The 13,752-nt window shown below is 43.5% G+C and overlaps 1 protein-coding gene across 1 annotated transcript in view; it reads right to left on the bottom strand.

Moving 5' to 3' along the window:
* LOC309552694 (E3 ubiquitin-protein ligase RNF213-like) overlaps positions 1–6,840 on the bottom strand; it is a gene marked incomplete at its 5' end in the record, with an annotated part of 1,269,694 nt that extends 1,262,854 nt beyond the window's left edge. The window contains 3 exons of the mRNA XM_082253620.1: positions 594–1,088; positions 2,656–3,165; positions 6,667–6,840. Coding sequence (XP_082109746.1) covers positions 594–1,088; positions 2,656–3,165; positions 6,667–6,840 — 1,179 coding nt within the window. The remainder of the gene's footprint in view (positions 1–593; positions 1,089–2,655; positions 3,166–6,666) is intronic.
* Between the last annotated feature and the right edge of the window lie 6,912 nt (positions 6,841–13,752).

Here is a 13,752-nt window from a genome sequence, read left to right as displayed (position 1 = left end):
GATGAATAACAAAATGGATGATTATTATTCAAATGAGTCAAAGGATTACAAATTGTGGGAATGCCTCTCTGCAACAGTGCTTATGTTGTAAATTCTAAAGATGCAGATACGTTTGAAGAACTTTTGATCTGTCCAGATGGGCCTGTTTCGCTCTGTGCAGACGCACAATTTGTAATAGTAGTAGTTTTGCACAAGGGCCTTCTAGTAATTTGGGGGCCCTATAGGGCTGTATAAGAATGAAGGGAATTCTTCATGATACTCAAACACAGCTCCTTGTAAGTTAAGCAGTGTTAGGCATGAAACGCCCTCTTCATTTCTTGATTGAGGTCCTAATCCTTCACCATGCTTTCTACAACAAGATACAATCTTTCAGCTGGAGTTTAGTTTTAAATGCCAGATGTGATGATTTTGTGTTTAAAGGGTTAGCATTTGGTACCTGATTGAATTGTGGATGACAGGCCACGCAAATCAAATAAAATGATCATGCATCTCCACCATTAGATGACTCAAATTAAATCTTAAACTTTTCAGATCACTTCAGCTATCTTTTCAGCTCTCATTCATAACCATCCATTTTTATTTTAGTTACTCACCTGTTCAAGTTCCTCTGTACTATTGTCAACTTCAGTTTCACTAGATATGTCCATTTTGTCTTCAATATTATCATTCTTGTTTTCATTGGCAGAGGCTTGCTCTTCTTGCAGTGTTTCAGTACTGATATTCACAATTTCAGGATCAATGGCATTTTTCTCAATGTCATCTAAATGAACTGTATGGTTGGACACTTCAAGTTCTACTTCTTTGTCTCTTACATGTTCATATTGAAGTGGATCATCATTGCAGATTGTTGCTTTACCTTCTTGAATATTGCTAGTATTTGCCTTATCTTCTAGTAATGCTTTACTATCACCATCATGAGCTGGTAAAACAGTAACAGTGCCACTGTCTTCAAGGCTTTTACATCCATGTTTATCTTCATCACTTTTACCAATGTTGGAGTCTTCCAGTCCAGTGGGGAATAATGTACTTGCAGTAGTAAGGTCAGAATCGTTGCTGGTATCTTTTTCACTTTCTTTTCTGTTTTTTTCCTGGACGACAAATTATATAAGCAAATATGGTCAATCCTCCTATCTATACCTGTAACTGTAGGTGGTAGTGCTAGGTGAACATCCTCTCAGAAACAATAACATCAAGAGTTGCACAGTGCTTAAATTCTAGCTAAATATGTATATACATAAATTGAATCAAGTAAACCAACATATATTCAATAAAAATAAATTCCTTAAACTTGTACCATTGACCAAAAAAGTGTCACAAGATATATCCTAATATCCAATGGCTGCCAGGGCTGATCAGTGTGTTCTGGCATGGCCTGGGGAACATAACTTCAGTCAGTAGAATGTACCTCTTGTGCTGATGCCTCTTCTTTTAGGTGAAATCCTCTTCCGTACATGCCCCCCACCCCCACTGCCTTAATCTTCCAGTGCAATGGGGTTAATAGTGCTAGGGGGCTGTCACAGGCGGTCATCGAGTGAGCCTGTCTATGTCCACCCTTCCTGCCCAGATGCTCTATTCATAGAAACTGTACTACAACTTCTATGACTTGTACCGAATTTGTGAATGGATTTTGGATGAATGATTGATAGGTCTGCCCACTCTGTTCATAGGTTGTTTCATTCATATAAACTGAAGTACGGCTTCAATGAATGGAGCAGCTGGATGGAGAGGGTGGACATAGTTGGGCTCACTTGATGAGTGCCTGTGACAGCGCTTTAGTTCAGGTATATAGGGGGGCATGGATGGAGGAGGAATTGACCTAAAAGAAGAGGCATTGGTACAAGTTACACACCCTACTGACTGTAAGGTACAGTATGTCCCTTGTGCTTATTTTTCTCTCTCACTTACATTAAGACTGCCATTAGGCACCCAGGACAAAAAGCATGACTAGGGCACAAGCAAACACACAGTGAGGTGTTGGTATGGTGTAAAAGCAGCATTTACCATACAAGCGTATGTCATTAAGATTGCCAAATTTCATATAAGGACATATTTGTGCAAGATGCATAACAAAATGGATTATTTTTATTCAAATTAGTAAAAGAATTACAAATTGTGGGAATGCCTCTCTGCATCAGTGCTGATGTTGTGAATTCTGAGGATGCTGATACGTTTGAAGAGCTGATCTGTCCAGATGGGCCTGTTTAGCTCTGTGCAGACGCACAATTTGTAATAGTAGTCGTTTTGTACAAGGTCCTTCTAGTAATTTGGGGGCCCTATAGGGCTGTATAAGAATGAAGGGAATTCTTCATGATACTCAAACATAGCTCCTTGTAAGGCAAGCAGTGTCAGGCATGAAACACCTTCTTAATTTCTTGATTGAGGTCCTAATCCTTCACCATGCTTTCTACAACAAGATACAATATTTCAGCTGGGGTTGAGTTTTAAATGCCAGATGTGATGATTTTGTGTTAAAGAGTTAGCATTTGGTACTTGACGGAACTTTGGATGACAGTCCACACAAATTAAATCCAATAAAATGATCATGAATCTCCACCTTAAAATGACTCAAGTTAAATCTAAGTGAACTTGTCAGATCACTTCAGCTATCTCTTCAGCTCTCATTTATACCCATCCATTTTTATTTTAGTTACTCACCTGTCTAGGTTCCTCTTTACTATTGTCGACTTCAGTTTCACTAGATATGCCCATTTTGTCTTCAATATCATCATTCTTGTTTTCTTTGGCAGAGGCTTGCTTTTCTGCCACAGTTTCAGAGTTTATGCTAGTAGCACTGATATTCACGATTTGAGGATCAATTGCATTTTTCGCAATGTCGTCTAAATGCACTGTGTGCTTGGACACTTCCAGTTCTACTTCTTTGTCTCTTACATGTTCATGTTGAAGTGAAACATCATTGCAGATTGTTACTTTACCTTCTTGAATATTACTAGTATTTGCCTTATCTTCTAGTAATGCTTTACTATCACCATCATGAGCTGGTAAAACAGTAACAGTGCCACTGTCTTCAAGGCTTTTACATCCATGTTTATTTTCATCACTTTTACCAATATTGGAGTCTTCCAGTCCAGTGGGGAATAATGTACTTGCAGTAGTAAGGTCAGAATCATTGCTGGTATCTTTTTCACTTTCTTTTCTGTTTTTTTCCTGGACGACAAATTATATAAACAAATATGGTCTGTTCTCCTATCTATACCTGTAGATACAGCTGCTAGTGCTAGGTGAACATCCTCTCAGAAACCATAATCAAGAGTTGCACAGTGCTTAAATTCTAGCATTCTAGCTAAATGTGTGTATACATAAGTCAAATCAAATAAACCAACATATATAATATATTCAATAGAAACAAATTCCTTAAACTTGTACCATTGACCAAAAAAGTGTCACAAGATATATCTTAATGTCCATATCTACATGCCAATAATATCATATGTTTTATGTCAATAATAATCAGTGAAGTAAAGTGCTCCAGCCTCATTCATCTATCATCCAAACCCCCCTATGAAATGAGCAAACTCAACAGATGTTGATGATCACTCAAATGACAATGTACAAAAGTGCAGAATTTTTATTCTTATTTCATTTTCCTTTGTTGTTGGAATAATTGTATCTATTATACTGGTACGATCATTAATGTGAATTGTATTGTCACTTAAATTCTCTCATTATACATGATCATGTGGATATACACTGCAGATGATACTAATTTCTATTTATATATCCATATATTTTAAAGAACAATAATTTATTTTCTATTTTAGTACCAAGTTCCATTACGATATTTGAGGACTTGTTTTTTTCCTAGAACTGCTTATATTAATTAATCCATGGGGCTGTTCATTTGGATGTTTATATTCACAACTCTTGATTTGCTTATTGGAAAGTTAGATCGGAGCTTAATCCATTGGTGGCCACTGTCCAGAGCGAAGCTTGGTTTCCATCTTGCTCGGATGGACGGCAACGAGTGACGCTCCTCACACTCATAATGAGGCTTGGTGCACATTCAGTGAGGCCATTTTGGGACAGCACAGGACGTGAAATAGAGTGACACGATCTGCAGCTTTCCTAGGTGATTTCTGTGATGGGGGTTACCTTTTATCTATAAAAACGCAGTGTTGGCAATGGGCAGGCACCCCAGATGATGTCTATTCAGACGAAATGCGTTGGGTCTGCTGCCATGTTACCACCGTGTCTGATTTGTTTCTAGGATTTTTTAACTACAAGCGTTTTTTACTCATCAATACTGTAAGTGTTCTGGATTTTAATAAACTAGCCATCTTTATACAGTTTTACACTATGTGGAGTTTTCTTTTCTATTGAGCATTTGTGGAGAAGAAACTGTGGCCCCCTTAATATCTGGATTTTCCACTGTTGAAACTACCTGATCTGAGAGATTAATCTGTTGAGGCTGTTGTCACGGTTGAAGCCCATCCGGATATCCTCTGGCTTTACATCCGTCTATACATGCTGGTTTTGACCCACAAGGCATAAGCCTATGTGAGTCCACTCCAACTGGTAATGCCCCCTCTGATGTTGGTTCTTATGCACAAGGTTGACAAATCACATGGAATAACACTTGAAGATTCCTGCTTTTGGACTTTTTTTTATTAATTTCAATGTTTAGCCATTATCAAAAGTGCTGTATTTGGCTACATTATATGTATGTTTATTACTTTGCACTATATATGCACCTTGTTTTCACTATTTTGTAGCGCTGCACTTTTTCCAAAATATTTTTATTGAAGTTTGCAAACATAACAAGAGCATACATTCAAACATTCAAACAGTACAACTGTAACAATTGCTCACTCAAAGAAAGTACAATGCATGAAAATAATCATTGGGGTGTACAGTGACTACAATGCATAACGAGAGCATAGACAATGTATCAAGAGAAAAGTTCAAACATCACTTCTGACAATAGCCCTATTGGTAAGGGTACCATCAGTGGCGGCTGGTGCTCAAAATTTTTGGGGGGGCGCAAAAAGAAAAATGTAATAGGTATTGCTTCGCGGCGAAAAACGCGGTAAAAAAATTGCATGACTTTGAGGTCATGGTACAGGCATGGCACAGGTGATGGTATAGGCATGGCACAGGTGATGGCATAGGCATAGCACAGGTGATGGCATAGGCATGGCACAGGTGAAGGCATAGGCATGGCACAGGTGATGGCATAGGCATGGCACAGGTGATGGCACAGGTGATGGCATAGGCATGGCACAGGTGATGGCATAAGCATGGCACAGGTGATGGCACAGATGATGGCATAGGCATGGCACAGGTGATGGCACAGGTGATGGCATAGGCATGGCACAGGTGATGGCATAGGCATGGCACAGGTGATGGCATAGGCATGGCACAGGTGATGGCACAGGTGATGGCATAGGCATGGCACAGGTGATGGCTAGGGTTGCCACCTCATCCCTTAAAAACAGAACACATATTAATTACACAGGTTCTGTGGCCGATTAGGGTGGTAATTAAACTCACTTAGTGCCTTATGTGCATTATATCAGCCTCAGAACCTGTGTGATTACTATGTGTTCTGTTTTAAAGGGATGAGGTGGCAACCCTAGTGATGGCATAGGCATGGCACAGGTGATGGCACAGGTGATGGCATAGGCATGGCACAGATGATGGTACAGGCATGGCACAGGTGAGGGCACAGGTCGGCTTCAATCACTTACCTTCTGACGGCGTACAACTGTAACAATTGCTCACTCAAAGAAAGTACAATGCATGAAAATAATCATTGGGGTGTACAGTGACTACAATACATAACGAGAGCATGGGCAATGTATCAAGAGAAAAGTTCAAACATCACTTCTGACAATAGCCCTATTGGTAAGGGTACCATCAGTGGTGGCTGGTGCTCAAAATTTTTGGGGGGGGGCGCAAAAAGAAAAATGTAATAGGTATTGCTTCGCGGCAAAAAAGCGGTAAAAAAATTGCATGACTTTGAGGTCATGGTACAGGCATGGCACAGGTGATGGTATAGGCATGGCACATGTGATGGTATAGGCATGGGACAGGTGATGGCATAGGCATGGCACAGGTGATGGCATAGGCATGGCACAAGTGATGGCACAGGTGATGGCATAGGCATGGCACAGCTGATGGCATAGGCATGGCACAGGTGATGGCATAGGCATGGCACATGTGATGGCACAGGTGATGGCATTAGCATGGCACAGGTGATGGCAAAGGCATGGCACAGGTGATGGCATAGGCATAGCACAGGTGATGGCATAGGCATTGCACAGGTGATGGCATAGGCTTGGCACAGGTGATGGCACAGGTGATGGCATAGGCATGGCACAGGTGATGGTACAGGCATGGCACAGGTGAGGGCACAGGTCGGCTTCAATCACTTACCTTCTGACGGCGTACAACTGTAACTATTGCTCACTCAAAGAAAGTACAATGCATGAAAATAATCATTGGGGTGTACAGTGACAACAATTTTTTTTTTCAAAACTTTATTTGTTCTTTTTTGTCATTTTTTTTTCTTTTTTTTTAGGGGGGGCGGCGCTCTGACTACCATGCTATCCATGCTGCCCACTGAGAGTCGAAAGATTTCACAGATGTAGCTGTCCTAGCATTCAGTAGGCGTTCATATTGGTAATTCAGGTTTACTTGAATCAATACCTCACTATGGCTAGGGGCTGAGTCAGCCTTCCAGTGTCGTGCTATTATGAGTTTGGCCGCCAGTAAGAGGTGGGTTATTATAGCTTGATACTCTTTCGGGTAGTCATGGGTCCCTATGTGTAGGATTGCAAGAGCGGGATCAGGTTTCTTGAGGATGCCAGTGATCTCCGCCATTAATTGGAAGATTTTTTTCCAAAAACTTGAGATGCCAACGCAGGCCCAGAACACATGATAAATGTTAGCCACTTGACCGCATTTTCTCCAGCATAGGGGAGAATATGACGGAATAAACGTTGTCAGGATAACTGGGGTTTCGTACCACCTCGCAACTATCTTCTGGGAAAGGTCCCAGTGGTTCGTACAATGTGACGCGGACGTGACAGATTGAAATGCTTGTGTCCATTTGTGAGAACTGCTTGCCCATATCTTGTTCCCAGCGTATCATTGGCGGAGTTTTGGTAAACAAGTTTTTGTTGCCAAGGATATTATAAAACATGGATATGCCCTTCTTCTTGTCCGACGGGGACGTGAAGAAGGATCGGATTCGGTCCTCTACCCGTAAAGTCGGGAGAGGGCGTTTTCTTATATAGGCGCTAATTTGCATATAAGCGTATTTCGCTGCTTGGGGTAACGCAAATTTATCGCTAAGAGCAGCCCAAGGGACCATCAACCTGTTAGACAACATGTCGTCTAACCAGTGGATGCCGTGATCAATTAGCATATTAGTTTTGAGATAAGGGATGAGGATTTCCAGAGTCTGGATGGGGGTGCGTAAATCGGCCGGAGTATGGATAAATAGGTGGGGTTAAGTCAATTTCCTCCAGGCCAATATGGTAGCTTGGGCGGTTGGGGGGAGTGAGTGGAGAGTTAGTGGTCTCCACACGAGTCTGCCAGGAGCAACAAATGTAGAGACGGGGAGTGTGATAGTGCTGCTTCTAAATGCACCCAGTTTGCTTCTGGAGAGTCGAGGAACCACCGCTCTACCTGTGATAGAAGAGACGCTGTATGGTAATCTTCCAATATGGGCCAGCAGATCCCACCCACTCTTTTGTGCTTAACAAGGTGAGCCATAGAGCATCTAGGTTTTTTACCCAACCATATAAATTCCTTGAGGGCAGCATTAAGTCCTTTCAGGTACTTAGTATGAATAGCTAGTGGGATAGTTCTAAACAGATATAGTATTTTGGGGAGTTCCATCATTTTAAATTAAGCAATCCTGCCAACCCAAGAAAGTTCCACTTTGGCTAGGCGCTGTAAAGTCTGTTTAATCTTGGCAGTGAGGGGTTTAAAATTTAAATCTACTATTTTGGTGATGTCGGAGGCTAGTTGGATGCCCAAGTAAGTGATGGAGTCTTTAGCCCAGGTGTAGGGGAATTGTTGTTGCAAATGTGATTGTGTATGTCGGTTCACCCCTAGATCTAAGATCAGGGATTTGGTGAAGTTCACCTTGTAGTAGGAGAGGGCGCTGAATCGGGTTAAGAGATTGTGAATACATGGCAATGAAATTAGAGGGTTATTTACTGTTAGTACCACGTCGTCCGCGAATAGGTTAATCACATGGTGGGTTTAGTTGACTGTTATGCCCGTAATCAAGGGGTGGGAACGGATCGCTCCATCATCAGATTGAAAATGGCTGGCGAGAGGGGGCATCCTTGCCTAGTACCATTTTTGATAAAAAATTATTTCGACAGGAATCCCGAGGTGTAGACCCTCGCCGAAGGCTTGGAGTATAATGCTAATATCGCCGGCACTATGTGTCCTGCGAATCTGAATTTGGTGAGGGTTGCTTTCATGTAACCCCAATGTATCCTATCGAATGCTTTTTCAGCGTCGATAGAAAGCAAGAGGGTTTGCGTTTTGTGGGTGCGGGCGTGGTGGATAATGTTGAGAATACGCCTAGTGGCATCTGGGGCCTGACGGCCTTTGGTGAAACCTGTCTGATCTGGTTTGACAAGACTAGGGATGACTTCATACAGGCGTTTTGCTAAGAGTTTAGCATAAATTTTAATGTCTGAGTTTAATAATGAGATAGGACGGAAGTTGGGCGGGGAATCAGGAGATTTGCCTGGTTTGGGTAATGTGACGATATGGGCTGCTAGCATTTCTGAAGGAAATTCTCCAGCGGATGCAGCCGATGTAAATAAAGTGCGGAGATGGGGTGTAAGGATGGGTTGGAATGTTTTATAATACTCGTTAGTAAGACCATCGGGACCCGGTGATTTACCCGCTGGCAGATTTTGAACAATATTTTGGATTTCCTCAAAAGTGAAATCACTATTAAGATAACTCTTTGTTGGTCAGAAAGTTTAGGTAGTTTAAGGGATGCTAGAAATTCACTGATGAGGGGCTCTGTGGGTTGCGGTGTGTCGGCGTCTTCGCTGAGATTATAGAGCAACCCATAGTATTTCTGCGAACGTGTCCGCAATGGTCTGTGGGTTTTCCACTTTTTGCTTTGTGACATGGTGAAAAACGTGGGGGATTGTGGATTTAGTGCGCTGGGTCTTGAGCCTTCTTGCCAGAAATTTTCCAGCCTTATTATGGTTAGCATAATAATTCAGTCTAAGACGTCTCAAATATGTATCATGCTCTTGGCAAAAGAATTCTCTGAGTTGGCATCTCAAGTGGGATAGTCGAGAGGCCAAGGCTGGTAAGGGGTGGGCTTGGTTGCTTTTATCTAGGTCTTGGATTGCGGCCAAGAGTGCCTCGAGTCTTTCATTGTGCTGCCGCCTCTTTCGTGCCGAGGCTTGAATCAGCAAGCCTCTCACGAAAGCCTTATGGGTGTTCCAGTTCGTGGATGGGTTGGTGTCTTTGGAGTCGTTCCGGGCAAAAAATTGCGTCAGTTCTCTTGTCAAGGTGTCCCTACAAACGTCATCCTGGAGGACAGAGTTATCGCACCTCCAGAGGCGACTGCGTCCAACTTGTGGACCAGCATGGTCGGACCATGTTATGTCATGAATCTCCGTTTTGGAGACCCTCTGGAGTGAAAATCTGTCCACCAGGATATAATCGAGTCTGGAGTAGGAGTTGTGCCTGGCTGAATAATATGTGTAGGACCTCTCTTCCGCATGTAGGCAACGCCAGGCGTTGTATATCCCTTCCACGAGCAGAAGTCCTCCCAGTGGAGCTGACCTCTGCCTGCCCAGGGAGGACGAGTCCAATGAGGGGTTAAGTACTGTGTTCAAGTCACCACAAATAACAACATTACCCTGTCGCACTCGAGAGATGAGCTTAAAGAGACGCTTCAAAAATCTCGTCTGGTGCGAGTTAGGGGCATAAGCATTAACCAGAGTGAAAAGGGTATTATTTAACCTACATATAACCACTATGTACCTCCCGTTGTCATCTAATATTGATTCAATAAGTTCAAAGTGGAGGGTGCTACTAATGGCAAGGAGTACTCCCCCTTTCTTCTTCGCTTGGGAAGCCAGAAAAATGTGCGGAAAGTCTCTGTGGGTGCACAATGGGGATTTATCCTTGTGAAAATGGGTCTCTTGCACCGCCACCACATCCGCGGAGTGGCGTTTGGCATCTTTCCACAGTGACCTCCGTTTAGCGGGGTGATTCAAGCCCCGGGCATTAATGGATAAAATAGAAACTGACATGTAAGCAGTCAAGATGATGGGCAATCATGTAGACATAGAGGGTCATTTATTTCCTGGGTTGAGTTAAGCAGAGCAGGGTAGGGGGGGTACAAAGTCTTCCACCTAACATCAGGCGTTGGTGCATATAGGACCCATACAGGTAAGTACCAGGGAGTAGTGAAATATCCTCAGATGCAGTCCTGGGAAATACAAGAGTGGTAGCCTGTGAAAGTAGATGCAGACAGGTGGATCAAAAGTGAAATGTGGGCAGAGTGGAAGTCCGTGGTCGTGAATCTTAAAGAGAGCTCTCGAGATCGGATGCTGGGAGAGAAAGCAGGTAGGAGCAAACTGTGCAACTGTGTCGTAGTGGAGGTTGTACCAATACGCAGTAGAAGTAAATGGGAAAAAACAAAACGGAAACAAAACCCATGTAAAAAAGGTGGACCAGAGAAGGCCTGTGCAGCTCATGCTGCCTATTCAAGCAGGGGACAGGTACAGAGAAAAAAAAGGTGTACCTGATAGGGCACCCAGGGAGGCTAGTGGGTTATCCCTATGTGGACGACATTTTAAGCTTTCCATTTTGTCTTGTGTGATCGTCGGGGTCTGACTACTTGCCAGTCGGGTGAGACGTGCTCAAAGCTAGCAGTAGGACGGTGACGGTCCGGAGTCGGGAGCTGAGGCACATCCTGGGAGACTATCCCCCAATCTTTCAGGAGTCGAATGCCGCTGTCCACCGTCGTGGCCAGGTGGGAGGAGCCCTGGTAGGTGATGTTAAGTTTAGCGGGGTATTTCCATTTATACACTATATTGTGGTTGCGGAGGGCTTTGGTTATAGTGGCCAGCTCTCTGCGTTGCTGGAGGGTATGTTTGGAGAAGTCCGGTAGCAGTTGCATTGACCTTGCGTGAGACGGGACAGTGTCTCCTTTCCTGAAGGCATCCAATATACGTTCTTTGGCCTGGAAAAAATGGATCTGGAGGAGAACGTCTCTGGGGACCTCCTGAGGGATGAATGAGGGCTTAGGGATCCTGTGCACTGTCAACTGTCAGATCAGCAGAGGTGAGGTTAGGGACCAGCTCTTTAAAGAGGGATTGCACAAAGTGCGGCAATTGCTGTGTAGTTACAGATTCGGGCACCCCCCTAATTTTGATATTGTTCCTACGCGATCTGTCTTCGAGATCCGCAAGCTTGTTTTTAATCAGAAGGATATCATCTTTATGGGAGTTGTGGGAGTCTACCAAGGCATTGTAGGAGACTGCTATTTCAGTAAGTTTGGTTTCTGTGGAGTGGACTCTCTGTCCTAGATCATCATGAACTTCAGCTCTGCATTGGTTTACAGCTGTGAACAGATCTGCGTGAAGTGCAGCTCTCAGTGCATGCATCATCTCCTTCATTGTTATATCTGAGATAGGCTGCCCAGTAGAAGGGAAGTGTGCAAAGGGGTCAGAGTGCGGGTTTAAGGATGTTGCTGGTACCTGTAAGTTGTCTGGTGCAGCGGTGTCCATCATCCCCTCTCCTGCTTTCAGCATCCATGCGTGGCTTGGACTTCAGGGGGCTGCATGTGGATGGGGTGCTAGATCCAGAGCCTGAGTCAGAGTCAGAGTCTGAGGCCTGCGATCTGTGAGAGGTCGCATCTGCATCCTCCATTTGTGATGAGACTATTGGCGTCCCGCGGGCCGCTAGAGGCAAAGGAGGCGGCGGCGAGGGCGGTCTCCCGCCGCCATTTTGCCGAAGTCCCAGCGGCGGAAATGCAGAGAAGTATGCGTCCAGTTTCTTGACCGGGTGTAGGTCCATACGGTCTTTCCTCATGGTGAGTGGTGGAGCGGCAGTTCCCACAGGTGGAGCGGGTGATGGCGAGGTCGTATCAGGGCTGGATGTCGCGGTGGCAGTAGTTTTCCCTGGGCGCACAGCGGAGCAGTATTAGAATGCGGCCATCTTGCCGAGCGGTCGCCACGCCCCCTTACATTGTCATTTTATACAGGTTGTCTTCTGTAGTGCGAGCCGCTTCTCTCTATCTATTTTAGCACGGTGTGCCTGATTTTTATCTACTATTGATGATCACTTAAATGCAATGGTCAATATGTGTTTGATGTCAGAAATCCATATGGCCTTTTCTTGGATGGCAGAAATCCATATGGCCTTTTCTTGGATGCAAGTTCTCTTTTTTCATCATCAATCGGTCTGACAATCATCCCAGTAAAGCCGGTTATGCACTGAAATTCGGCTGGTGCAGCCGGGTCTGGCCAAATAGTGATCAGTGGCAGTCCCTGCTCGCCAGAAGTCAATCATCTGAATAAAAGGAAAAGGATTTAGCTGGAAATTATTTATTTGCCATCATTATCAGCTGTGAGCTGGGCCAGAACCTGTTAAGTGCTATCACTGCAGTGTGTGGCTGGCAGACCAGGAGAAGTTGTCAATCGTTTGAATAACTTCAGTTTAAGAAACGTGTTGGAGGGCGCATGTGCGGCGTGGAGCGGGATGGCAGCATGATCCACCAGCTCCACTCAGCACAGGGATAAAATCCGTTCTTGAGGGCAATAAATACACCATTTACACTGGAATTTATGCACCTATCAAGACACTCGGACACTGTGTATGCAGTCAACCAAGGAAAAAAAATGTGGCTCTTCTCGGAAATCACTTACACACTATTTACTGAGAACAAGGGAAAGGTACAGCATGTCTCAAGATGGCGGCCGAAACCCCTCTGCTTCTCCTAAGAAAACTTCAACAGCTTCTCATCAACTTCCTACAACCAAAGCTGCATCTAACAGTGAGTATATTACTCCTCTCACTAAATCAGATCTAGAAAGCAGCCTGGAGGCTATGTATACCAGAATAGCCTCCAAAAATCAAACAGAACTTCACAAAATAACTAATACTCAAACACAAGAGTTGACTGAACAAAAAAAAAAGAAATGGGAAGGGAAGGTACTGATAAACATAAAGTCTACAAACAGATTACCCACTCGCTCAATACTGAACATGAAGAGTGGGGCTCATATGGCAAAAAGACAGCATAAAAAAAAGCATGGACAACAAGAAAAGAGAAAATTGCCCAGAGGAAAGATGAAAGTGACATATATTAGAGCCACAGGGGTATATATGTATGTGGGTCAAACAAAGATTGCAAGTAGATCACTTTAATGATAAAAGTAAATACATTTTATTGCATCAAAAATTCAAAACAGATCATTAACAATGGAATAAATAAACATTCCACCTCACCAAGACATCATATTAAAATTAACCACATGGTGATTAAAAACAACACACATACGCATAGATTGGCTGTAGCTGTCAGCTGAGCAAAGAAATAACCAATTAGCAAATGGATTAGGCAAAAATTTTTTAAATAGAATAAATAAATAAACAATTAGTCCACTGTAATGGAAAAATTGACAAAACGGCGCAACTCAGCAACCTAGTTAGAAGTGATCACAGGGCATCCAATATATTTGGGCAACCGATTGACCACATCCAAACTGAGGATACGGCGGGGTAAGC

This window comes from Pelophylax lessonae (genome assembly GCF_965119305.1).
Source record: "Pelophylax lessonae genome assembly, chromosome: 4".
Taxonomy (NCBI): domain Eukaryota; kingdom Metazoa; phylum Chordata; class Amphibia; order Anura; family Ranidae; genus Pelophylax; species Pelophylax lessonae.
The sequence above is the reverse complement of the archived record's forward strand: the minus strand, read 5'-3'. Positions and strand labels throughout refer to the sequence as shown.